Source organism: Mesoplodon densirostris, chromosome 16, assembly GCF_025265405.1.
Source record: "Mesoplodon densirostris isolate mMesDen1 chromosome 16, mMesDen1 primary haplotype, whole genome shotgun sequence".
Lineage (NCBI taxonomy): Eukaryota > Metazoa > Chordata > Mammalia > Artiodactyla > Ziphiidae > Mesoplodon > Mesoplodon densirostris.
Genome location: NC_082676.1, coordinates 11,139,545 through 11,164,449, shown reverse-complemented (window position 1 = coordinate 11,164,449; position 24,905 = coordinate 11,139,545). Strand labels below are relative to the sequence as shown.

The following is a 24,905-nucleotide window of genomic DNA, read 5'->3' as shown; positions in this document are numbered from 1 at the left end:
GCATGCTCCCCGCCCCCCAATCTATTCCCCCCTCCCCCGACTAAAGGTGGGTAGACCTGGCAGAAGGTTCGTCCCAGGGATTGGGGGTGTGCGTGGGGGGCTCATTTTGGGCGGGGGGCGGGAGGAAGGAATTAGTTCCAGGGATGGGAGAAGCTCGATTCTTGCTGGGGGCGGGGTGGAGGGAGATGCCACTAGCCGCAAAAGCTCCGGCGGCCAGGGCGGCTGCTGGCCTCCGCGGGCTCACGGGGCGGGGAAGGGGGGTCGGGCTGCAGGAGGAGGCGCCCGGACCGCGGAGCAAGAGCCCGGGTAGCGGTCCGCGCCGGGGCGGGCGCTCCGTCAGCACCGGAGTATGCAAAGGAGCGTGTGCGGCCGGAGGGCTGGCGGTCTCAACAATAATGGGCCCGCGGGGCCGGCCGTGGGTCCGCGCGCGGCGGCCGCCGGGCTTACCTTGACTCGGCCTCGAGGCGCGCGCGGGGCCGGCGTGCTCGGGGACCGGGCGGCGGCGGCGGCGGGCGGATGGCGGCGGCACGGCGCTGGCGGCGGCGAGGGCGCGCCCGGGGCCTCGTCGCGCTCTGGCTCGGCGGCCTCGGCGGGGTCCGGCTCGCGCCGCGGCCGCGGCTGCTGCCGGGGGGCGCGGCGGGCGCAGCAGAGCGGCGGGCGGCGGCGGCGGCGCGAGCGGCTCCCTCCAGTCCCCGCGCGGGCGGCGGCGGCAGCGTCGTCGAGCGGTGCAGACAAAGGAGGGGCGGAGGGAGGAGACGGAGGGTGTGGGAGAGGCGGCTTCACCGGCGCGGGCAGGCGGGCGGCGACGGCCGCGCTCCTCTCACTCCTCAGCAGCGGGGACCGAGAGAGGGAGCTGTGTCTGAGGAGACGCCAAAATCCCCCTTAGCGCTGCCCGCGGGAGGGGGAGGGGGCACAAGATGGCGGCGGCCGGGGGGGCGGGAGTTCAGTTCATGGATCCCGGCGGGCGGCGGAGGGGAGACCGGGCCGGCGGAGGCGGCGGCAGCAACGGGCGGGGGAGGGGGGGGGCTGATCCCGCGTCTCCCCTCAGCAGACAATACAAGCACCTCGGAGCGAGTCCCCGAACCTGCCCTAGCCAAAATGGCGGCCGAGAAAGAGCGGAAGTGACGTAAGTACCTCATTAGCATAAGAGGACTCATTGTCCAGCTAACTAAGGGGGGCAGTGGGGGACAGTACCCTTTCCCCCCCATAGACAACTCTTACTCCCACCTGTGTTTGCTCCTAACTTTTTCTGAGGGAGGGTGGCATCAGCACCCCCACCCCCACCTAAGGGACATTATATAATCCCCACTGAGGGGGAGCTCTCGCGAGAACCAAGAGGATTTGCCATTGACCCACTAGGAGGCGCCGCGGATAATGGCCGCAGTGCGCCTCCATGGCCCGTGTGCACGGCGGGCGCCTTCCTCTGGCCACAGCGCCGGCGGCGGAGGCACAAGCAGAGGGCCGCAGCACGCGCTGCACTCAGTCAGGTGGCCGCGCTGGAGATCCTTGCGCGGGCCCAGCTGGGCCTGGACTACATCTGGTGGGAGGGGGCGTGCACGCAGCCCCGCGGCTCCACGTGCTGGGAAGCCCGCGCTCTCGGGCTGGGCAGCAGCCGTTAGGGCAGACACACCTGGCCGGTCATGCCCGACACCTCCTTCTTTAAAAGAGGTGTGAGGGCGTCGTGCTTCACACACCGACTTGAGATGAGACCCAACCCCATGGATGCTTGGCCCCTTGCGGGTGGGGTGCACTATTCAGTGGACAGGCCCGCGTTTTACAGAAGGCCGGCTGTTGCCCTGGGACTGGACATTCTTCCGAATCAGTGATGGACTCTTTGGCCTGAAGAAAACAAGTGGGATCCCTATCGTTTGAGGCCACTGGGCTAGTGAAGCCCGAGGATGAGAAATGATGTTGCCAGTGGGCCTCCACAAGGTCCTTAAAAACCACACAGGCTGTAGTCCCAAGCCTTTTAGTGCTCCCACAATTTGGACAGCACAGGACACAACGTGGGCCTTTGTAAATTTAGGTCAACCCCAACCAACACATTGTCTTCTCAACATTCTTGAACCCACCTTTTATAGTTGAGTGCATATGAGTGTCTATCACTGGCTAGACGTACTTAGAAGTAATAAATGTCAATTGTGAAGGATTAACCAAACCTGTTAAGATGTGCCCTGTACATCTTACACTTATCTTTTGCTGTTTCTCTAAAAATCATGCTAAAATAGTTTCAAACCATATTTAACATCCACAAAGAATCTGACTTTACTGAAAACAGAACAAATTGTGGTTACATATAGCTCAATGTCTAAGGCTTCAGTTAGCAGGTTTAACAAGCTGTTTCATCCAACACAGTGTTCCGTTAATTTCTGAAATTGTGATAAACTATATCTTTAAAAGCCAAATCAGTATTTCAAGGGAAAACAGCTGAAAAAAGTTGTAAAAAGGAGGAGGGGACCCAAAACATTCAATTTAGAGAAAGAAAGATGAAGAAGCTAATTCCATGTTGCAGAAGACAGGCAAGAACTAATATGAAATAAGCAAAATAATTTTAAATTTAGTTTTCCTTAGATATACTTAGATTTCATACAGAGATAATACCAATACAAAGGGAGAACATCTGGATTTCATCCTTGGCCCCATTTACAAAGTAAAAAGGGATGCTGGATTCACATGTAAATGTTTAAAAAGATTTTACAGTGTTTAAGTCACCAGATTTACTACAAAAATGCATCTAAATAGTCCAGATTCTTTTCTAAATAACTTCCAAATGGTGAAAGTTTTCACTGCTCAAATAATTTACTGTAAATAATGAGTGTTGTAATGATTGTGGGAATAAGAACCAAAAGACTAAACAAAGGCAAAAGGTACCTACCCTAGTGAGGTCTGAGAAGACTATTTTATAGTGGGCTCTGAGGTGGTTATTTAATCTCTACTCCACAGAGCTGACAATGAAAATTTAACTTTGGGTTCAGACGAGAAAGAATCTAAACACTCAAAAAAAGTATTTTACATCAGTGGTAATAAATTTTCTAGTTGTTATTAGTGATGAGAGAAGTCACTTCCCCAAGGAACAGGGGTCCATGGTGGGCCAGCTGTTCAGCTCTGCATAAAAGGGAAACAGAATAGTAGAGGCCCTTACTGGAATGTGTTCTATGGATTCAACTATGGGAATAGGTAATGTTCAAAACGACACCAAAGGTTTTATACTCTGGTATTCATTTCTGGTAGGATCTGTTAGAAATGCAAATGGAAAAATCAGACTTTAAATTTCTTTAGCAGCCAAATTAAGCCAGGAAAATGCAGTAGTAGGAATACTGTTCACTGAATATGCTTATTAAATGACTTAGAGACGCCCCTTCCTTTTACTTGCAAAGGAAAGTCAATTTAATCTTAAGCTTATTTGCTCAAAGTATGCCTTACTCAAAATTTTAAAAGACACTGCGTGATCTAAAAGCTATGCTATACTTGGAAATTAATCTTTTTTGCAATACCCACTTAAGGTGGGTAAATAGAATATTTGTGAGGGCTTTACTGAACATTTCAACTGGCAGAACAGTTTTCTCAACAGAAGAGCTATAGGGGATTTAGTCATATTACTAAAGATGTATGCTTTGTTAAGGGTCCTGAAATAACATGAAAAATATTTTGAGGAAAAAAACATAGTTGTTTAAAAATTACTACAGCTGGGAATTCCCTGGTGGTCCAGTGGTTAGGACTTGGCGCTTTCACTGCTGGGGGCCCAGGTTCAACCCCTAGTTGGGGAACTAGGATCCCACAAGCTGTGCAGCACAGCCAAAAAAAAAAAAAAAAAAAAAGGGGGGGTGGGGTGGGGGCAGAGGTGTGTATTTCTTTTTTAGTTCATATAGAAACAGCCATGTATCATATGTGTATTTCATGAATATAATTAGCACTCCTCTTCTGACATGTATTAGGTATGAATCCAGAGCTATGAATAGTTTTTATAAAGAATATTTCAAAATCTTCCCCATGTAAGAAATCCTGCATTTGCATACACTAATGAAAGCATTATTTTTATGCAAAAATTTCACATACATTTATTTATAGGTCTTAGTACAGCAAAATGTAAACGAAAATTGAGAACACTGCTCATTTTTCTAATTTAATTTGACATATAAAATGGAGTTTCTCAGGAAAAAAGATTTGCATGAAATTTACCTTACCTTATGATTTATGTTCTAAGAGTACATTTTATAAAAATCAGCAACCAGGCTTCTTTTATGTTTAAATTGAAATGAACATGATTAAGTATAAATGAATAACTTTCTTTTATGTAGTAGCAAAGAGAGTCAATAGTCCTTTCAAGAAAGAGACTATTTCATTTCCTCCCAACTTGGATTCACCATAAACACGATCCACAAATGATATTGGAACCTAGTTAAAAAAATATAAGTTAAGTGAGTCTTCAAAAATATTAGAAAGGAAGCATAGCAGGCATACAACAACTACTCATACAACAGAAACAAGATTAGTCCGCTGATAGCAAGTCCTTCAAGGTAAATCAGAATTATGGGATTCTTACAGTAACTGTGTGCATCTCCAAGTCTTCAAAATTAAACATGCGTTTTACTATCTAAAATTAGGTCATCCAGCCAAAGCTACAACTCTTTTGAAAAGCATTGATCCTGAATATTAAGTTGGTTTACTCAAGCTTCCAAGAAAAATTGTATGCCCGAAGTAAAATGGCCTTTCACCTACTTTTTTTCAGTAGTCCATCAAATTTAGCTGTCACTGTTTTAGCACTAAGTTAAAAATCTTATAACTTCCCCAACAGTAGCAACATTCTAGTTAGCTAGTTTCTTGCTCTGAATAAGAATATTACTGTTAAACGAGGAGAGTCTTCCCTAAGAACTTACTAGCTGGCTGTAAGTGTTACAAATCCCCTCTGCTCCCCCAATTCCTGCCCTTTGCAACGGGCAAAAGGGATTCACCACGCTTTTTTTTTTTTTGCGGTATGCGGGCCTCTCACTGTTGTGGCCTCTCCCGTTGCGGAGCACAGGCTCCGGACGCGCAGGCTCAGCAGCCATGGCTCATGGGCCCAGCCGCTCCGCGGCATGTGGGATCTTCCCGGACCGGGGCACGAACCTGCGTCCCCTGCATCGGCAGGCAGACTCTCAACCACTGCGCCACCAGGGAAGCCCCACCACGCATTTTTAAGTAGGGTGGCTGATGGCTGAGACAAGGGGAAAAGCAGCAGACTTATCCCAGAATGCTGAGTGGTCAGAAGAAAGGGAAAGGAGGAAGAAGATACCAGTAACTTTCATCTATTTAAAAGGGAATGCTGCCTTCTGTTATGCTTTAGATCTTGGTAAGTCAAATATATTTATTTTAAAGAACTGTGAATTTTCACCCTTTTGCATGGACACCTGGAAGCCTTCCACATTTTTTAGTAGTTTATGAAAATTAACATTTTTATGATAAAAAGTAACCCTATTGTTTCTTTATGAGGAGTATAACACACTATTCACCATACCTCGCCAACAGTATAATTCAGCTGTCTCGCCCGAACAATCATCTCCATCTGGAAGACGTAGCCTTTAGAAACACATTTTTCTATTAATTTCTGTAAAACTTCTTTTCGGTATAACCTGTAAGAAATTAAAATGTATATGAACACCTGGATAAATATACACGCCTACATGTATCCTGACCTTTCAAAAAGTTCACTGGTATTTATAAAACCTTAAACTTTCACCAGCCATTTGTATCTAGAAAAGTTCTCACAATTGATGATTATGATACATTTGTCCTGAACTGGAAAGGCCATAAAAATATTTGGTAAATAATTTGGGACGATTTTGAAAATGAATTCTTAGCATCTTTTAGAGAATTATCTTCCTATCACACTATCAGAAATTATAAAAATATGGTGATAAAGTGAATCATGTGGAGCAGAACCCCCCCATCGTTTGTAGTTTTTAAATTTTTCTTAAAATTTATTTTTAAAGCTGAAAGGGGAGAAACTGTTTCAAATACTGGAACAACAGAGTTGACAGATGATGAAGCAACAATATAAACTAGGTAACAAGAAAGAAGTAGTTAACAGGCATTTCCTCATAAATGTCTATGAAGTTCCTATTTCCTGAGATCTAAATAAATTCCTGAGATCAACTAAGCCCCTCTAGGATGAGCTTGGTTAAGCTAGGTTAAGACAGGAAGTAGGGATCACAGGATGAGGCAGTCCTGGTGGGAATCAGATATCAGCAACTGAGGTCACAGTTAGACACTTCAACTGGGCGAAGGCACAGCCTAACTTTAGATGGACTGCAGGCCAAAGGCAAAGCTCATCAGATTTACAAAGAAAGACAGGAGCTGGGAAGTCCTATGGGTGAACTCAGTCACGTTCTTCAGGAGCTCCCCATTTTCAGTCACTGAGGTTAAAAAACAAAAGCAACCCCTGAGCCTCAGTGAGTAGAAAGGCAGCAGTTTCTACCTCTTTCTTCTTGCTGTTTCTGTTTTTGAGAAAGCTAGGTGAGGCAGTTAACTTTGTTCTCTTGGTAGTTAAAGCCACCTGGAGCTACAATGCCAGAGGGTTTTATAGCTGGAACTCACATATTTTCTCAGGCTTCCTTTCAGGTTACCCCACCTTTTGGTTTTCCAAGCTTTTAGGTGGCTATAAGACTAAAGCACAGTCCTGAGAGGAACCTGAGGGGGATTAGTGGTATGCACTCCTTTACCTATACAGTCTCCATCAGAACTCAAAAGAATAAGTCTGGAATAAATGTGAAGAAAGGAGATTCTGATGGTAGTAGTATTCACTCAATAACAAATGTTTATTGAGGAACCTACTGTGTTTCAGGAACCTTTTCATGTTTGGGGATTTTAGCAGTAGAAACTAAAGATATATGTCAAGTGATGTTAAGTAGGGGAGGGAGGTCTGGGATTATGGGAAGAACTATGATGGTGGGATAATGGAAGAAGGTTTCAGCAGTACCTTTAAAACTAGGATTAGGCTACGAATTCTTTCCCTGTAAGAGTCACTTTATTCCCGTAAGAGTCACTTCGTAAGATTTATTTCTCTTCATTGCCACCCCCGTCTCCTCCACCACAATATCTTTTTTTTTTTAATTACAATCTTCTTTTTTCCTCTGGAAATCAGAGATCTTTATAACACATTATTCATTTGCCTCCAAGTGTGGAACTGAAGGGATGTATTTATGGGGTCCCTATCTATCTTTTTTTTTTTTTTTTCCCCGTATGCGGACCTCTCACTGCTGTGGCCTCTCCCGTTGCGGAGCACAGGCTCCGGATGCGCAGGCTCAGCGGCCATGGCTCACGGGCCCAGCCGCTCCACGGCACGTGGGATCTTCCCGGACCGGGGCACGAACCCGCGTCCCCTGCATCGGCAGGCGGACTCTCAACCACTGCGCCACCAGGGAAGCCCCCTATCTATCTTTTATACACCAAATTGTGCTTTCAAAACAATTTACATTTTAATTCTGGAGAGGTTTCATTTTCATTGTCTGACCTCTCATTTGCGATGGCTCCTCTCTTCACTTGTGACTTGTCTTACTGTCCCTGAACTGCTATCCAACAGACGTGCAGTGGCACTGGCGGTACTAGTTAACCCTCACCAGCCAGCTCCTGATTTGTGTGTTTGTGTTGCTCTAGTGAAGTATGGAAGAATCAACATTATTTCATGGATAGGAGCAAATACCAAGTAATATAAAAGTACTAACCAATGCATGGGTCTCGGCCTTAAGGCAGATGAACAGAAATTTTATAGTTTCAGAGATAATACACACCCCCCAGAAACAAACAAAAATTTAAAAACCCCAAGGACCTAGCAGGAGGCTTTGCTCCATTTAAACAAGAATTTTTTAAATAAAAAACGTGGAGAATAAGGAAACTGAAAAAGCTATATATAAATATTAAAGATTTTAAAACTTTTCTGTGGACAATGCTATAAACTGCAGAAAATTACCGGAAGAGGCACTGTTTTTGAAGCCCATCTCAGTAATGTCCTGAATGAGCAGTCCATGGTCACCTCAGGCCCCTCAAGGGCTGAGCAGTGACACTAATGTTAACAAGCACACTAACCTGTCGTCCATACTCTTTAAAAAGTACAATATTTTCCCTTAAGATGCTTAGGCTTCATCAGCAGCTTCTAAGCAACTTCAGTCTGTCCTTTTTAGCGTTCCAGAACAAAAATGGGATAGAAACGAAAAGTATTTCTTTAAGTCATTATAAAGGAAGAAATTTAGGCAAGAAATTGTAAATAGTAGAAAACACACAATCACAGGTTTTCACTGTACCTGAAACTTCCTGTTAGATCAGACGCTCCTGGTCTCAGCAAGATCTGAGTTATAAAATTTGCCCCACGGCTGCCAAATAAAAGATTTTCTTTATAAAGTACAATTTCTAAACAAAAGAAATACACCCAAGTGTAGAGTGCTAAAAATGCTACACTAATTTCATAAATGCAACACTATTTCACAAAAATGTTAATGCTATGGAACAAACAGAAATCACTGAAAGGAGATCTGGTAGTTCTCCTTTTTCAGAAAATAGGGATTTTTATTCTTGGAATGTGACATGTAGAAGTGACCATAAAACACTCATTCTTCCAAACTCTAGGTGAGAATGGTAATAGATTTTTTAACTCAACTCGCATGTTTGCCAACAGTCATGATTTAGAATTACAAACATCTGTCAAGACAGCAAAAGTGATCTATCAGGGATCTGGAGTTTCTTTTTCAGATTCAGATCGCCAAGTGATGGCAGTTTCCAACTGGGTAATAGGTCAGTTTGCATTAAAATGGCTTTTTTTTTTAAAGGTGTGCAGGTGGGAGAGGGTTTTGGTTTTTGGCAATCTCTGGAAATTGACCAAAAGTTCCGTTCTGAGACTTTCTTAGTCTGCTTGGGCTTCTATAACAAAATACCATAGACTGGGTGGCTTAAACAACAGATATTCAATTCTCACAGTTCTGGGGGCTGAAAAGTGCAAGATCAAGGTGCTGTAGACTTGGTTCCTGGTGAGGATCCTGTTTCTAGCCTACACATGGTACGTTCTTGCTGTGTGCTCAAATGGAGGGAGGCAGAGGGGCTGAGGGTGGGGGTAGGAGGAGAAAGGCCAAGCTTTCTTGGTTTCTTCTTGAAAGGGCACTAATCCCACCAAAAGTGCCCCACACTCAGGACCTCATCTAAACCTCATTACCTCCTCAAAACCCCACTTCCAAATACCAACACTCCCTGCATAAGGTACTTTAACACATGAATTCTAGCAGAAATATTCAGTCCATAACAATGACTTTAGGATCTGTGCTTCAAACACAACTAGGTATCAATCAACTATAATCTATTACTGACTAATAGCTATTATTAACATTTCAAAAAGATGTGAAGTACACTTGGAAAAAATGACTTTGGTACTGCAGCTATATTTTAGTGGGCTCAGATTATTTTAGAGTGTTCAGATTCAGAAAAAAAGTGGGTTCTTTTTTTTTGGCGGGGGTGCGGAGGGCAGCAGGGGAATCAGCCTGGAGAAAACAGTTTCTCCCCAAAGCCAGGGTAACCATCAAGGCACTCCTTAGGAGTGTTTCTTTCTTTCTTCCTTCCTTCTCCTTCCCCCCTTCCTTCTTCTCCTTCCCCTCCCTTCCTTCCCCGTGCCACACAGCATGTGGGATCTTAGTTCCCTGACCAGGGATTAAACCCAAGCCCCCTGCATTGGAAGCGCAGAGTCTTGACCACTAGACGGCCAGTGAAGTCCCAGGAGTGTCTATTTCATATAAATAACATGGTTAGGGATATAGCTGGCATAATGGCTAACAGAAACATTTTACCGTTCAGTTTGCTTCTAATAGCTACAAAAAAATTCCAGGACATAGTTTACCCACCAAAATGGGTGTAATCAAAGGAATGTGAGTGTATATGTATTTATGTGTATGTGTGCATGTGTGTATGTATATATTTGTACATCTATTTAAGGTAATGCATTTTAAAATTGGGGTCTTTTAATTAAAATGCAGCAAGAGTCAGACAGACTTGGGTTCAAATTCTGGTTCTGGACCATACAGATGAGACCTTGAGCAAGTGATACAGACTCTTTCTCAGGAGTTTATACTATAAAGTCAGTGCAGACATTAACAACTAATGACAGATACAACTCAATGATCCAACTAAACGTTGTAAATTGTCTCTGACCGGGACTCCCTGATTTTAAATAATAGCTTTAATGACCAAATTCAGAGAGGCCTGAGAGATCACTGATTTGTTGCTCTCAACCTTGGCTGCACCACAGAATCATCTGGGAGCCTGTGAAAAATACTGATGCTCTTGCACCACCTCTGGAGATCCATTCAAATGGTCTGCAGTATGTTCGTGCACAAGAAAGGGAGGACAAACAGGGAGCAGTTGTGTATAATTTTCCCCCTACATGACTTCAATGCTCAGCAGGATTGAAAACCACTGATTTATCCAACCCCTTCATTTCACTGAAGACTGAGGCTCTTACATGTTTGAAATACTTGCCCAAGATTTAACAGTTAAGAGGCAAAAGTGACATTAACCTAAGAACCTTCAATAGGAATGAAGTGGGTGATAAAAAATACTATCAGTAAGAATTTATATAAAGTTATGTTGTTACACAAAAAGCAATAAGCTATATAGATCCTTTAGAGATAGAAACACATCTTCCCAACAACCTAGGTGCCATAGATTAAATATGGTCAAAAATTCTTTGTGGGTCTTCCCATCAAGAGGTGGATTCTATTTCCCCATCCCTTGATTATGGGCTTGCTTTGACCAAAAATTAATTTGGTGTTAGCCCCAGAGCTTAGGACTCAAGAGTCCTTGCAGTTGCAGCCTTGGTACTTTTGGGTGCTGCCCTTAGGATGCCATGTAAAGAAGCTGATCTAGGGCTCCCCTGGTGGCGCAGTGGTTGAGAGTCCACCTGTCGATGCAGGGGACACGGGTTCGTGCCCCGGTCTGGGAAGATCCCACATGCCGTGGAGCGGCTAGGCCCGTGAGCCATGGCTGCTGAGCCTGCGCGTCCAGAGCCTGGGCTCCGCAACGGGAGAGGCCACAGCAGTGAGAGGCCCGCGTATAGCAAAAAAAAAAAAAAAAAAGAAGCTGATCTAGCTTCCCAGGTAAGTGGCCACATGCAGGAGAACTGAGATGGCCCAGCCAACAACCAGTACCAACTGCCAAACATATGAATGAGGCCATCTTGGAGCCTCCAGCTGAAGGAAACTGCATGAGTGAGCCCAGGTGAAGTCAGCAGAGGAACCAGTAGCCAAACGAAAGAATTGTGAGAAATAATAAATTGTTGCTGTAAGTCACTCAGTTTGGGGATGGTTTGTTACACGGTAATAGAAAACTGAAACAGTCTGTTTCATTTCCATCTTATCATGAGGAAAGTAAAGCCTAGAAAAGGTAAAATATGCAAGGGGACACAAGTAATTAAAAGACACAATCAGGATTTTAACCTAGGTCTGCCTCCAAAGCCTCACTACTTTATGCTGCTTAGTAAACGCTGAAATCATGAAGTGTCTTAAATTATTGAAAAATACATATGGAAAAAATTACATATTTAGTCCAAAAATATAGATGAATAGTTCACTTAAATCAAAGCTGGAGGTCCGGAAGAACAAACTGTGCTGAATTAGACCATTTCTACGAAAGGTTCAAAGGTTTATGCAGATTTTTCCCAAGTGAAAAACATCCAAAATTAAATACTCTAACACAGGAAAAACTGTGCGTAAGAAGCTATCTGGGAATACTTTCTGGAAGTTACAATCTGATCCCACAAATTCCAAGGCAGCATGGTAATTTAATCCAAATACCTGTTAAAAACATATTTCTAGTAGTTACACTAAAAAAATAGAGAAATCATGAGCACATACATATATACCTGATTATTTTCCTTTTCAAATCCCAGCCATATACACCTCCATTTCCTTTGTAGCGAGTTCCAGAGACAATGTCAAAATTACCCTCCTTTTGCTTCCTGCAGAAAAAAAATAAATTAGCTGGCAATTAGAAAAAGCTGTTGAGCTTTCAACAGAATTGCTAAAGCAAAGCTTATGAGTATTTTTAATTCTAACAGATATCACCAGAAATTACTTTCCAAAAAGGCTGTAGTAACTCATACTTCCTCCAGCAATATCCATGTTCATTTTCTATCATCTTATTGGTGCTGGATGTATTGTTCTATATGTCTTTAATTTTGAAAAACTAATAGTAACACACGGTTATTTTAATTGCATTTCCCTGACTACATCCCAGGGTGAATATCTTCTCTTAGGTTTATTAGCCATTTGGATTTCTTCTACACATGGCCTGCTTGTATCTTTCACCCATTTTCTACTCCACTGGTTCTACTGCCTTATCAGGTCAAAGGAGCTTTTGTGTATTGGTGATCTAAGCAGAGAAGGTATTTCTGAGGTGACTTTTATGCAGAGATCAAACAAGGAGAAGTAGTTGGCCATTAAGGAGCAGTGAAAGAGCACTTCAGGCAAGGGGGAGGGGCACAAGACGAGTTCAGAATGCAAGGCAGGGGCCACATCACGAGTGGTTTGAGGGGCAAGTAAAAGAGTGTGGATTTTTCCCCATGTGTTCACAGGAACTCCTGGAAGTGTTCTAAGTAGGTGAGTGACATGATCTGATTCTGTTTTTGTGTATTTAGCTTACATTCAGAACAGCTTCCAAATGCTTATTCTGAGAGGTGTCATGGTCTCTTGGGTTTTCTAAAAATATAGTTACATTACCTGCAAATAAATGTAATTTTGTATCCTTTACCAGTATATACTAAATTCTTATGTTACAACATTACTTAAAATCTCCATGTTTTATGATAGGTGGTACGCCTATAATCATTGATGAGTTTATTGGAAATGACTCAACATTTCACCATTTAATAAGACCTTTGTGGGGAAATTCCTTGGTGGTCCAGTGGTTAGGATTCTGCTGAGGGCCTGGACTAAATCCTTGGTAGGGGAACTAAGATCCTGCAAGCCGTGCACTGAGGGCAAAAAAAACAAAAACAAAAAGTAAGACCTTTGTGTTAGGACCAGGTTGTCTTCAGTATGTTTAAGTGGTTTCCTTCTATTTCTACATTAAAATTTTAATTAGAAATGGCTAGTGAATTTTACCAAATACGCTTTAGCAGCTATAGACTTAATCACGCTTTTCTTTTTTAAAAATATTTATTTATTTGGCTGTGCCAGGTCCTAGTTGCAGCACACAGGCTCCTTAGTTGTGGCCAGCAGGCTCCTTAGTTGTGGCATGCAAACGCTAAGTTGCGGCATGCATGTGGGATCTAGTTCCCTGACCAGGGATCCAACCTGGGCCCCCTGCATTGGGAGTGCGGGGTCTTAGCCACTGGACCAACAGGGAAGTCCCCAGTCATGCTGCTTTCTTTGTTAATGTGATAAATGAATTTTTTTGACCGATTCCTGATTTTAGCATTCCTGGAATAAACCCCAGCTATTCACAGTGTTTCACCCTTATGATGCAGGGCTTAATTCCATTTAACAGGGAAGTTGCTTTTCATATTTTTCTGTAGTCTGTAAGAATTAGGTAATAAAGGAATTATCTGTTGATTACTCTTATCAAGGCTCCTAAAATATATCATTTAGTCACATAACTAAATATTCACATGTCTCAAAACTATACCTTGGTTTCATTTTTGATAGCAAACTTAGAATAGCATGAGTATTTTTAATGAATGAAAAATGAAAAGTACAAAATCAGTAAGATAAATGATTTGAATAATTCTTTCAAATATTAGAAATACCTACCTAATGAATTCAGGAATAAATTTTGGCTGAAATTTAGAAAGAATAAAGAGTAGGTCAGTAAAACAGGCTAAGACTGTCATAAATAGCCTCTAAAAAAACATACTACTCACGTGGTGTGAGAGATCAGCATCCATAATGATTATGTAGTTTCCTGTGGCATGTTTCACCCCATGAATATATGCAGTTCCTAAAAATGAAAATATTTATATCCATTAAAGGAAATCACCAGAAATGCTTAGGTATACATCTGAACAGGGAAGAAACTGAAAAGCATACATTACTCCTCTAAAGTCCTATTTATTACTCTCCATCAAAAACATCTCTCGGGCTTCCCTGGTGGCGCAGTGGTTGAGAATGTGCCTGCTAATGCAGGGGACACGGGTTCGAGCCCTGGTCTGGGAAGATCCCATGTGCCGCGGAGCAACTAGGCCCGTGAGCCACAACTACTGAGCCTGCGCGTCTGGAGCCTGTGCTCCGCAACAAGAGAGGCCGCGATAGTGAGAGGCCCACGCACCGCGATGAAGAGTGGCCCCTGCTTGCCACAACTAGAGAAAGCCCTCGCACAGAAACGAAGACCCAACACAGCCATACATACATACATACATACATACATACATACATACATACATACATACATACATAAACAAACCAAGCATTTGAAGCCCTTAAAAAAAAAAAAAAACTCTCCATTTCATTCTTTCGTCTCCAATTTCACTTTAGTCCCAGGCACCATCTTCTGATGCCTGGATCCCTACCTAACCAGTCTCTCTGCTTCTGCTCAGCCCATCACCCCTGTCCCACAAAAGCTACGCAGTGTCTTCTACACTGTAAGCCTGGTACACTAGAGCCCTGTACCTGGGGCCAAAGGTGCAACTAGCAATTACTTAGCCACCCTCATGCCTAAAAATTCCTCGGGGACTTGGCAGGTAAGGGTGACTGGTCAGGAACACGATGTGGGAATTCCTGCATTCTCTAGCCCCAAATCACCACAGTATCTTATTAGAAAGGCAGAACTCTTCTGACTTCTTTTGTTAAGAAGTGACTATCCAGGGACTTCCCTGATGGCGCAGTGGTTAAGACTCCACGCTCCCAACACAGGGGGCCCGGGTACGATCCCTGGTCAGAGAACTAGATACCACACGCATGCCGCAACGAAGGAGCCTGCAAACCGCAACTAAAGAGCTGGCGAGCCACAACTAAGGAGCCCGCCTGCTGCAACTAAGAGCCAACCAGATTAATTAATTAATTAATTTTTAAAAAACGTGACTATCCACAGCTTTTTGGATTTCCACTGACGGGTTAGTAATTCTTGGTGGCTTTCATGGCAGTTTCAAGATTATTTCAATCCCAAAGAACCTTCTGGATTCAGATATTCAGAACATTTGATCATGCCATGAAACTGAGGGTCTTCAGGACAGCAGATACTCAATTTTCAAGAACTGTGCTTCCTCCATGCTCCCCCAATTTTTCAGTAAAATTATACCACTTTTCAACATAAAGCAGCTGTGAACAACAATAGAAATAAAGGCATTCAAGATTTTCATCTCAGAATGACTGACCTCATCTCAGCTTTTCTATAACCCCTTACATTTTAAAGCTGGAAAAGCTTCCTTTTTAAAAACTAAACACCTTTTAAAAACTTGTAACTTCAAGAACTGTTCAAAAGACTTACAGCTAAGGGAGTGTGCTGGTCTAAATGTTTGCCCTTAGATCCCTTCTCTGTTCTATATTGCAGGGTACTTTGTTTTCTTGTCCACTGGTTTCCAAGCAGCTTTGGGAGGCACAGGAAGAAGGAAGCACTCAAGGAGAAGGGGAGAAGTCCAAGTGCCTTCCCCTTTCCTCTGCCCCCCGGCACGGACCAGATTCCATCCACGGCCCCCGCTTCTGCCAAGCATCCCTGACTCCACCCTTCTAGCTCCTCTGGGCAGCCCGGGTTCCCAGCTCTAAAAACACCATCTCCTCCATTGCTGCTCCAGCCCAGGAGCGGTAGTGAGCTCCAGCTGCTACTAATCTCTGAGTAGCCCCACTGTTCCATTTGGCTTCTCAGCAACTCCTTCACCTGTGTAACCAGATTCTCTGTATTAAATTCCCTATATTGAAAGAATTACAGTGGTTTCTGTTTTCCTAAGTGGGCTTTGCCTCATACGGGCAATTCAAGTTAAACCATCTGAATATCATTAAGATCATTAAAAACCATCACAGGAGGTCACTGTATTTTGGCCCTGTTCCAAACTGGGGAAATACATACTGGATAGTCTTAGCAAGGCAAGGAGCAGGCATGAGGGGTGAGAGGTTCTACTTACCTAGTCCCAACTTTTGCTCTCGCGGTCTTAGAAGCTGTAAGAATAAGAAATGGCATTTTAACACAATTAATCGAAAATCTGACTAATAAAAACTTTTTTAATAAGTGCTCACTCATTTAAACAGAAATACAGCCGCATTTATTAGACCTTAAAGCAGAATATGCTTAACATTTTTTGCCAAAGTAAAAAAAGCATTTAGTAACAAATCAAATAATTTAATAGCTTTCAAGGAAAAGTAACATTCTTTCACCCAAACCCCACAGACCAAATCTTAAACTCCGCCCCCCGCTGCACCCCAGAGCTATCCACCAAAAAAACTTTTTTTTATGTCTATTACTTGATTTATCATTTTAAGCAATAGCTATTGATTCCTTCCTAGGAAAACAGAGTATTTAACTCACTTATTCTATACCTTTTTGGAATATTTGATAGCCATGCTTGTTTTCTCAATTCCCTTTGTGATTTTAAATGTTGATACTCCATCCACTTATCTTGACTCTATGCTTGGATGACCTCATCTTATTCTCTATTGGTCCAATGACATGATTTCAGGTTATATTCCTAAGATTAAATTCTTTCTCCTTACAGTTTGTCCATTAATCTTTTTACACTTCTTGCTTCATATATAAACACTGACTTAGTTGTTATTTCCTTTTTTCTCTAAATTTCTGGAAAAGTAGAATGCCAAGGTTTTGACCCTAAGTTTCTGAGGTAGGGGGCTCAAGTAGACGAACTACTGGGCATTTCTTATCCTCCCCCCTCCCCCGCCCCCCGGCACTTGCCAGTGGGTAAGCAGGTTGCCTCAGACTGCAATCTCCAAAGTACTTGCAGTTTAATTTAAGCAGGATAGATTTTCTCTTTTTTTAAAAAACTACACACAGCTGCTATAGGTCTAGGGGAGGGACAAAGATAATAAAATACATTCCTACCCCATTTTTTAAATTAGTTTCTGCTTTATAACAAAGTGAATCAGTCATACATATACATCTTTTCCCACATCCCTTCCCTCATGCATCTCCCTCCCTCCCACCCTCCCCATCCCACCCCTCCAGGCGGTCACAGAGCACCGAGCTGATCTCCCTGTGCTCTGCGGCTGCTTCCCACTATCTATCTACCTTACGTTTGGTAGTGTATATATGTCCGTGCCTCTCTTTCGCTTTGTCACAGCTTACCCTTCCCACTCCCCATGAGTTTTTACATAGAGGAGAACTAGACATTCAATCATCTATAATAATTACTATTCACTGAACAAAATCAAACCAGACATGTCAGGTTTTATTTGATTTTGTGCTTGACTGTTACTGACAAAATACTGACCTCATCTGGTATTTGCCCTGAAAAAGCAAATCCTTTAAAGTTCATCTTAGATTTCCTATAACCCTATGCTTTAGCTAAAAAAACTTTCTTTTTTTCAAACAAAGGATAATTTTGTTATTTATAATTTTCAGAACGTTCAAAAGTTTATATAAAATACAAACCACGTTACATAGATAGGGTATCATGGAGCAGTTAAAAAAATGAGGTAATCTGGTGACAAAAAACGTCCAAGGTATAATTAAAGAGTAACAGAGGGCTTCCCTGGTGGCGCAGTGGTTGAGAGTCCGCCTGCCGATGCAGGGGACATGAGTTCGTGCCCCGGTCCGGGAAGATCCCACATGCCGCAGAGCGGCTGGGCCCGTGAGCCAGGGCCACTGAGCCTGCGCGTCCGGATCCCATGTTCTGCAACGGGAGAGACCACAACAGGGAGAGGCCCGTGTACCGCGCAAAAAAAAAAAAAAGAGTAACAGAATGACACAGGAAGACTGCATTTATGTTCAAAAACAAAAGCACACATATAAAACCACATTACCTTGTTCTATAGATGTAGACACACACACACACACATGTGCACAAAAAGATTTGGGGTAACATATACCAAAATGTGGACTGGGGTCTCCCCCTGGAGAAGGGACTGGGATGCAGATCAAGAAATGCTCATCAGAGGCCAATTCAGTTTTACTGGTAATATTTACATTTGACAATATACTTGTTTACTTCTTATGTAATAAAAAGTTCAAATTGTTTCATCTCCTGTGCTTTACTTTCAGACCCCTAATTCTACCCCTCTCCTTTTTTTCCCTCCTTACATCAATATGATTGCTTTTTCTTACATATGGCAGGATGGCTTAGTAGATGACTATGGAACCCCCCTGCTAATTTGCTGTGTGACCCCGGGGCAGCAATGGGCACACAGAGCTCACCTCACTCAGTCGTCATCAGAAAAAGCTGTGAATTCGTAGAAAGTGCGTGTAAGGGTACAGGGCACATATCCTGAAGAATGCTTACAACTGCTTAGAAAATACCATACGACACTATGATTTATTTGACAAAAAACTTACTTTGTAAAAATCTTTATCATAGAAAATCACGACACTTCAGAAAACTGTATCCATTTCCATTAGGATCAACACCATTTGAGTGGATCTGTTTTACCGTACTCTTGAAAACGGGTTGGGAAAAGAATAAAAATAAATCTGCAGCTAAGAAAAGGCTAATCGTACTCTCCTATTTTGCAATTCTTATCAGTGAGGCTCATATTTTTTCTTTTTTTTTTCACTTTTGACCATCTGTAGTTCTTGTTTTTATGAATATTTCTGTACAGTTGATTAGGATACTGATCTCTTTGTCAGAGATAATATGTTGGTATTTGGGGATGAACCAAATATTTTTAAGTAGTCAAATCTCTCAATCCTATAGTTATGCTTGACATTTTAAAAGTAATGAATGTGTGTTATACTTCATTATCAAAACAATTTTTAAAAATACTAAACTATAAATAATGACAAAATATAGATGAGTCTCTCTGATCTCAACTTGGGTGATGAAACAAGCCATGTACATCAAACATAATAGAAGCCCTCCAAATCTCGTATCTCCCTGCCCTGTGATCATTGTTAACAGTTCAGAATATGTGCCTCCAATTTTTCTATGGTCCCACTCCTGCCATTTATTAATTACCTATGTACCCTTAGAAAGTCACTTAACCTCTAGTCTGTTTCCTCACCTCGAGTTAAATATTTTTTTCTTTAGCTTTTTTTCTAAAATATTCATTTCAGCCAGTTTGAAAGGCTAACAAAGCATCTGTGAATATTTTATCTGAGGTATTGTAAGGTGGTTCCTAATTTTTCCCCCAACTAAATATATGTACGTCACCTAAAAAGCAAGGAGGTGCCCTCCCTGGCATAGCTTGTTATTGGCGCGTGTGCACACGCACACATGTAATTTTCTAGTTTAAATGACCTAAAAGTGATAAAGTAATGAATAGGGAATTTCCCTGGTACCACACAGAAATCATGATAGTAAATGCTATTTTTTCCTCATTATTTTAACTTTTATTGGATTGATGGAGAAAGTGGAACACTTTGAAGACCGTGTTGTTTTAGAATTTGAGGAGATCAATTCATCAGGCATTCCTTAAGATCAATCAACCACACCTCAAGGCTGAGGTTCTATGACAAAATATTCAAAACACTGTTAGGTTGATGTTCCCAGATTAAGTGGAAGTGCATAATGAGAGTATTCTATACGTTATGTGAATCAGTAGCCCTGGCCCAGAACTTAATAACTGAGGAACTGTTGGCCAAAAACATGAACCTAGCATTATCGGAAGTCACTGCTAGAAGGATGAAAATCTCAGTTTTTATCTCCTCTGTACACTTGTACATCTGGAGACATTCAGAGAGGACTGAGGTGTGCTAGTTCTGCGAATTGCTCGTCTGAGAGATGGAAAGAACCTCCAGTACAGGATAGATTTACCATGTATATAAGAGTAACACATTTCTTTAAACGCTTCTCACCAACTAAGGTCTCCTCCAACTGCACAGAAATTATTTCATTATTGGGACTAATCAAGAATATCTGGGGGCTTCCCTGGTGGTGCAGTGGTTGAGAGTCCGCCTGCCCATGCAGGGGACACAGGTTTGTGCCCCGGTCTGGGAGGATCCCACATGCCGCGGAGCGGCTGGGCCCGTGAGCCATGGTCGCTGAGCCTGCACGTCCGGAGCCTGTGCTCCTCAACGGGAGAGGCCACAACAGTGAGAGGCCCACATACTGCAAAAAAAAAAAAAAAAAAAAAGAATATCTGGACCCAGAGCCTATTCATTCATTCATTCATTTATGGCTATGTTGGGTCTTCGTTTCTATGCAAGGGCTTTCTCTAGTTGCAGCAAGTGAGGGCCACTCTTCATCGTGGTGCGCGGGCCTCTCACTATCGCGGCCTCTCTTGTTGCGGAGCACAGGCTCCAGACACGCAGGCTCAGTAATTGTGGCTCATGAGCCTAGTTGCTCCGCGGCATGTGGGATCTTCCCAGACCAGGGCTCGAACCCGTGTCCCCTGCATTGGCAGGCAGATTCTCAACCACTGCGTCACCAGGGAAGCCCAAGCCTATTCTTTTTGATGCTTAATTGTCATTTCTTGAAATGCAAATATCAATAAAGGTTCTCCAAGAGACTTCTTTGTTCCTTTTTATGGCCGAGTAATATTCCATTGTATATATATGTACCACATCTTCTTTATCCACTCCTCTGTTGATTGACATTTAGGTTGCTTCCATGTCCTGGCTATTCCAAGAGACTTCTTTATTCCTATACCAATCGTTCTCTGTGGAAAGAGGGGACAATTTTGCCCACAAAGGGAGGGACACTTGATGTTATCCAGAGGTATTTTTGGTTGCCACACTGAGGAGGGGGGCTGCTGCTGCTGCATCTCGTGGGTAGAGTCCAGGGATGATGCTAAACATCCTACAACATACACGACAGTCCCTCACAGCAAAGACCTATCAGGTCCCAAGGTCAGGAGTGCTGAGATTGAGAAATTCTGGTCTATACAAATTACAAAATACCCAATGCCTAGAATGTGTTTTCTAATTAAATCTGGATTTAATGTATGCTTTTGGCCCAAGAATTAGCTGAAGTGATCTCACAAGTATGCTCCAGCATTTATAAAGCCAAAACACTGAATCAAAAATAAAAATTACAAAGCTATTACAAAATGAACTCTACATCTGCCTAAGTTACTCCTGTAGAAGAACAACAGGCTTTAAGGCACAGTGGGAAAATCTAAAGTTTAAGACTCAGAAAGTCAATCTAAATACTTCCAGAAGACGGTTCTACAGATAAAAATAAAAATGCCAAGTTCTCTGAAAAATCATGTTTCACGTGAAAACCATCAGTCACCTTTCCCAGCTACAAGCTAGCTGTAGGCAGGATTCTCTACTGAAAGTATGAGAATACCTAAAGAAAGGGAGCGAGAAAGATCCAGACACACATTACTAACTGCAACCTAGCTCTATAAATATTCCTTCTCATTTCAGTATCATGCTTTAATTCTGCCCTTCAAGGAAACTGACTTGCAGAGTCAGACATAAAAACAGAGTTCATCCAAAGGCTCACTATCTTGCTGTGAACCTACCACTGACTCAACATATCAAAGACATGTAAAACCTCAAGCACAATGAAAATGCATCTAAACCCCAAGTGTATAAGTTGCTCTTTAATTTTTTCAGTTTCTAGACAGACTGAATTTAAGCACTGTTCATTCATCATCTTTCCCCAATATAAACATAACTAATATGATAAAAAAATGACTTACAATTTTGTCTGACCCATAGATCTTCTCCAACTGTTCAGCAACATCCCTTGTTCCATCTGGGCTTCCATCATCTATGATTATAATTTCATAGTTGAAGCCACTAAAATAAAAAAATTTAAATGTGTACTGCTTGGAGACAGTAGTCTCAAATGAAAAAATGATTTTAAAATCACTAATTCCTCCCCAGTATAAGTGGAAATTTATTGCCATGTTAAGCCCCAAGGAAAACTTCAATTATCAAATGAAATAAATGTCAAATATTTACTATGTCACCTCCAAACTACGTATGTTGCTGTAAAATGCTACTATACAGTCCCGAGATGTTAAAATTCTCACAAAAAACATACTCTTTCGTTAAAAAAATTATAGTGATCATGTATGTTATATATGATAGGATATCATATAAAATTTTATACCTACTTGGGAAATGGAATTGTGAAACTTTAATATCAAGTCTTAGTTACATAAAATATTTCAAAAATACATTTAAAGATATCAAGTCAGCTGAGTAGCTCTGGGTGATTACTCTTTTTAATTTAATCCATGAATAAATAAATCTGATTTAATTTCACCCTTAAAAAACCCACTTGAGAATGGTGACAATCTTTTATATCACTATTTCAAACAGTTATACCCATTATCCCACACTATCAAAAAAAAAAAAACCCCAAAACCAAAAGAGCATAGAATTACAAAAGATGTCAGTGCTTCAAAATTAACATCTTTTCGTTGTTCCCATTAACTTCATGTGATAGTTTTTATTCTAAAAACAAGCCAGCACAATACTTGGATGTACCTCTGATCACCATCACATCTCTCCCCACCTCCCTTTAAAGAAAACATTCTTTTTGTTAACTTTATTGGGAAACTTAAGGGGAAAGAAAAGGAGATACAGACAAACCCCCGAAACGCAAGACTCTGCTTCCTCTGGTCCTGCTTGAAGAAACAAATGTGAGGAAATCAACCAGAAAACACATTCTATTGTTAAAAGCGTAAAAAAAAAAAAGTCGGCCCCAGCAAACTTGGAAGAAAGCGAAACCCATCCTATCTCATCCTATCTTCTAAGAGTAGATAAGATGACTTCAGTTTCCCACAGTGCATTAAATTTGGTTCGTAAAGCCAAAAAAAAGTTAAGATGTTGGACTTCCCTGGTGGTCCACTGGTTAGGACTTTGCCTTCCAGTGCAGGAGGTGCAGGTTCCATTCCTGGTCAGGGAGCTAGGATCCCACATGCCTCGCGGCCAAAAAACCAAAACATGAAACAGAAGAAATATTGTAACAAATTCAATAAACACTTAAGAAAAATGTAAGATGTTAATTCTAGTTGTTGTTCTGAAAGATATACTTCATAAACAAATGGAGTCATTCATAAGCAAAATTACTGCCCTCTCCACTTCAAAGCACCCACACCACCTGAGGGTGAGGTAGTTAAAGGAATCAAGCTGAGCAAACTTTAGGTAATTTGACTGCCACCTGAAAAGAAAATAGTTGTTTCCGTCATTAAACTTCATTTTGATTAAAAAAATATCCACCCAGAAACTACTGAAAAATAAACTGCACTACATAAAAAAATTAAAGAATAGAGCAAAACATATTGTATAATCAGAAGACAAGCTGGAACAAGATCAGCTACATGACAATTTCTCTAATCTGGAAAGAGCTTGAGAAATCAAAATATAACTTGAAGAAAAAAGGGTTAAAAGCTACGGATAAAAAAACTTTGGAAAGCCGTGAATGTGAGGATAGTTATTTCATTCAAAGAATTATAATCAAAACAGCAGTATCTTTCACCAATTAACATTTCCAACAATGTAGGTTTAATAAAACTGGTTGGTTGGTGGGGAAACGGGCCCTCTCTGATGAATGTTGGAGAGTCCTAAGCCGGTACAATCTTTTTTGAGAGGAATTTATCATTAACTATCAATCTAAGCACATCTCTGTCGACTCAACAATTAAACCACAAAGACTTTATCCACGGTATACTAGTAAAAGTAAGAATGTGTAAGGAGCACTTCTTATGTGTCAAGCACTTTTCTCGATGCTGTTAAATACGTTGTGAACAAAGTCCCTATTCTCATTTGTAAAGTTAAAGTCAAAAAAGAAAAACAGAAAAACTCTGGAAATAATCCGTGTTCATTGATATGACCCGCTTAGAAAAATTATAACACAGCCATGTGATACTACCCAATTTTCACAATAATTTGCGAAGTTTGTATACGGAAAGATCTTCAAAGATTTACACATGACCCCATTGGTGGTACAAGTTACTTCGTACTGATACCACGATTTTCTGAAGTTTAAAAAAAACTGTATAACTCTTTCAAATTCAACTCCAAAACCTCTGTTTCTAACAATCACATCAAACATCCACCAGCGAATCTGCCCTTCTGCCCTCTCCAGAAAGGATGTCCAGCCCAGCAGCAGCTCCCTAACCCACAGAGCCCAAACCTCATGCTTACATAACCCCTCAGCACCCGGGCGGGAGTGAGCGGCCTCACTGAGAGTCCTGGTTCCTGCCGCAGATCCTGACCACCTAGATAGAGGGAGGAGTGAAGCCAGGCTTTCGGCCTCGCAGTAATTAAAAGGGTGGCTAGGGACTTCCCTGACGGTCCGGTGGTTAAGATTCTGAGCTCCCAACGCAGGGGACATGGGTACGATCAGGGAACTGGTCAGCGAACTAAGATCCCACATGCTGCGGGCGCATGCCAAATATAAAATAAAACAATAAAAACAAACAAATAAAAGGGGGGCCAGCCCTTCTAAGAAAAAAGCGGGGTGAGGAGTATAAGGGAGTGTACAATAAAGGAGTGTGTCACAAAACCCAAGGGCAGAGATAAGAACTCGAGACACAGAGAGAACCCGGGAAGTATTCGCCTCCTTCCTCGTAGGGTGCCTTCCTCCCCAAGGCTTCCAGCGGGAGACGGAAGAGAAGCCAGGCAGGGGGCCGCCTCTCGCAGCCAACTGCCGACACCCAGGCCGGGAAAGCCAGCTCATCTCATTCCTCTAGAAGGGCGGCCGGGCGCGCTACCTCTCGGAGAAGCTCTTCACCAGCAGCCACACAATGAGCGGTAGGTTCTCGCGCTCGTTGTAGGTGGGCAAAAGCACCGAATACTTGTCTTGTCGCGGGGTGCGCGGCTCTGGCTCCCGCGGAGACCGAGGAGACGATCCTCTCGCTTTCCCGGAGTCCATGGCAGAGCTGCGCCAGGCGGCGGAA

General features: G+C 42.3%; 2 protein-coding genes and 1 long non-coding RNA gene across 6 annotated transcripts in view; 1 reads left to right on the top strand and 2 right to left on the bottom strand.

The window, feature by feature from the left end:
- Nucleotides 1-518, bottom strand: part of ADNP (activity dependent neuroprotector homeobox) — a 31,645-nt gene extending 31,127 nt beyond the window's left edge. The window contains exon 1 of one of the 2 annotated variants that reach the window (XM_060079054.1): nucleotides 448-518. The gene's annotated coding sequence lies outside the window, so the exon portion shown is untranslated. The remainder of the gene's footprint in view (nucleotides 1-447) is intronic. The other variant, XM_060079053.1, reaches the window with a different exon arrangement.
- Nucleotides 257-15,846, top strand: LOC132476844 (uncharacterized). Of its 2 annotated transcripts, none has more exons than XR_009530172.1 (3): nucleotides 257-347; nucleotides 1,052-1,126; nucleotides 15,496-15,846. It is a non-coding gene; the product is annotated as an uncharacterized LOC132476844 (long non-coding RNA). The 2 variants fall into 2 exon arrangements; XR_009530171.1 differs by having other exon boundaries at nucleotides 1,049-1,126.
- Nucleotides 2,261-24,905, bottom strand: DPM1 (dolichyl-phosphate mannosyltransferase subunit 1, catalytic). 2 transcript variants are annotated; one of them, XM_060079058.1, is made up of 9 exons: nucleotides 24,720-24,905; nucleotides 21,693-21,792; nucleotides 16,064-16,097; nucleotides 13,871-13,947; nucleotides 13,761-13,786; nucleotides 11,873-11,968; nucleotides 8,277-8,345; nucleotides 5,495-5,609; nucleotides 2,264-4,395 (listed from the first exon to the last, which is right to left on the bottom strand). In XM_060079058.1, the coding sequence occupies exons 1-9, from the start codon at nucleotides 24,878-24,880 to the stop codon at nucleotides 4,291-4,293; spliced, it is 783 nt and encodes a 260-aa protein (XP_059935041.1). In that variant the 5' UTR covers nucleotides 24,881-24,905; the 3' UTR covers nucleotides 2,264-4,290. The 2 variants fall into 2 exon arrangements, with proteins under 2 accessions (XP_059935042.1, XP_059935041.1); XM_060079059.1 differs by lacking the exon at nucleotides 8,277-8,345 and having other exon boundaries at nucleotides 2,261-4,395.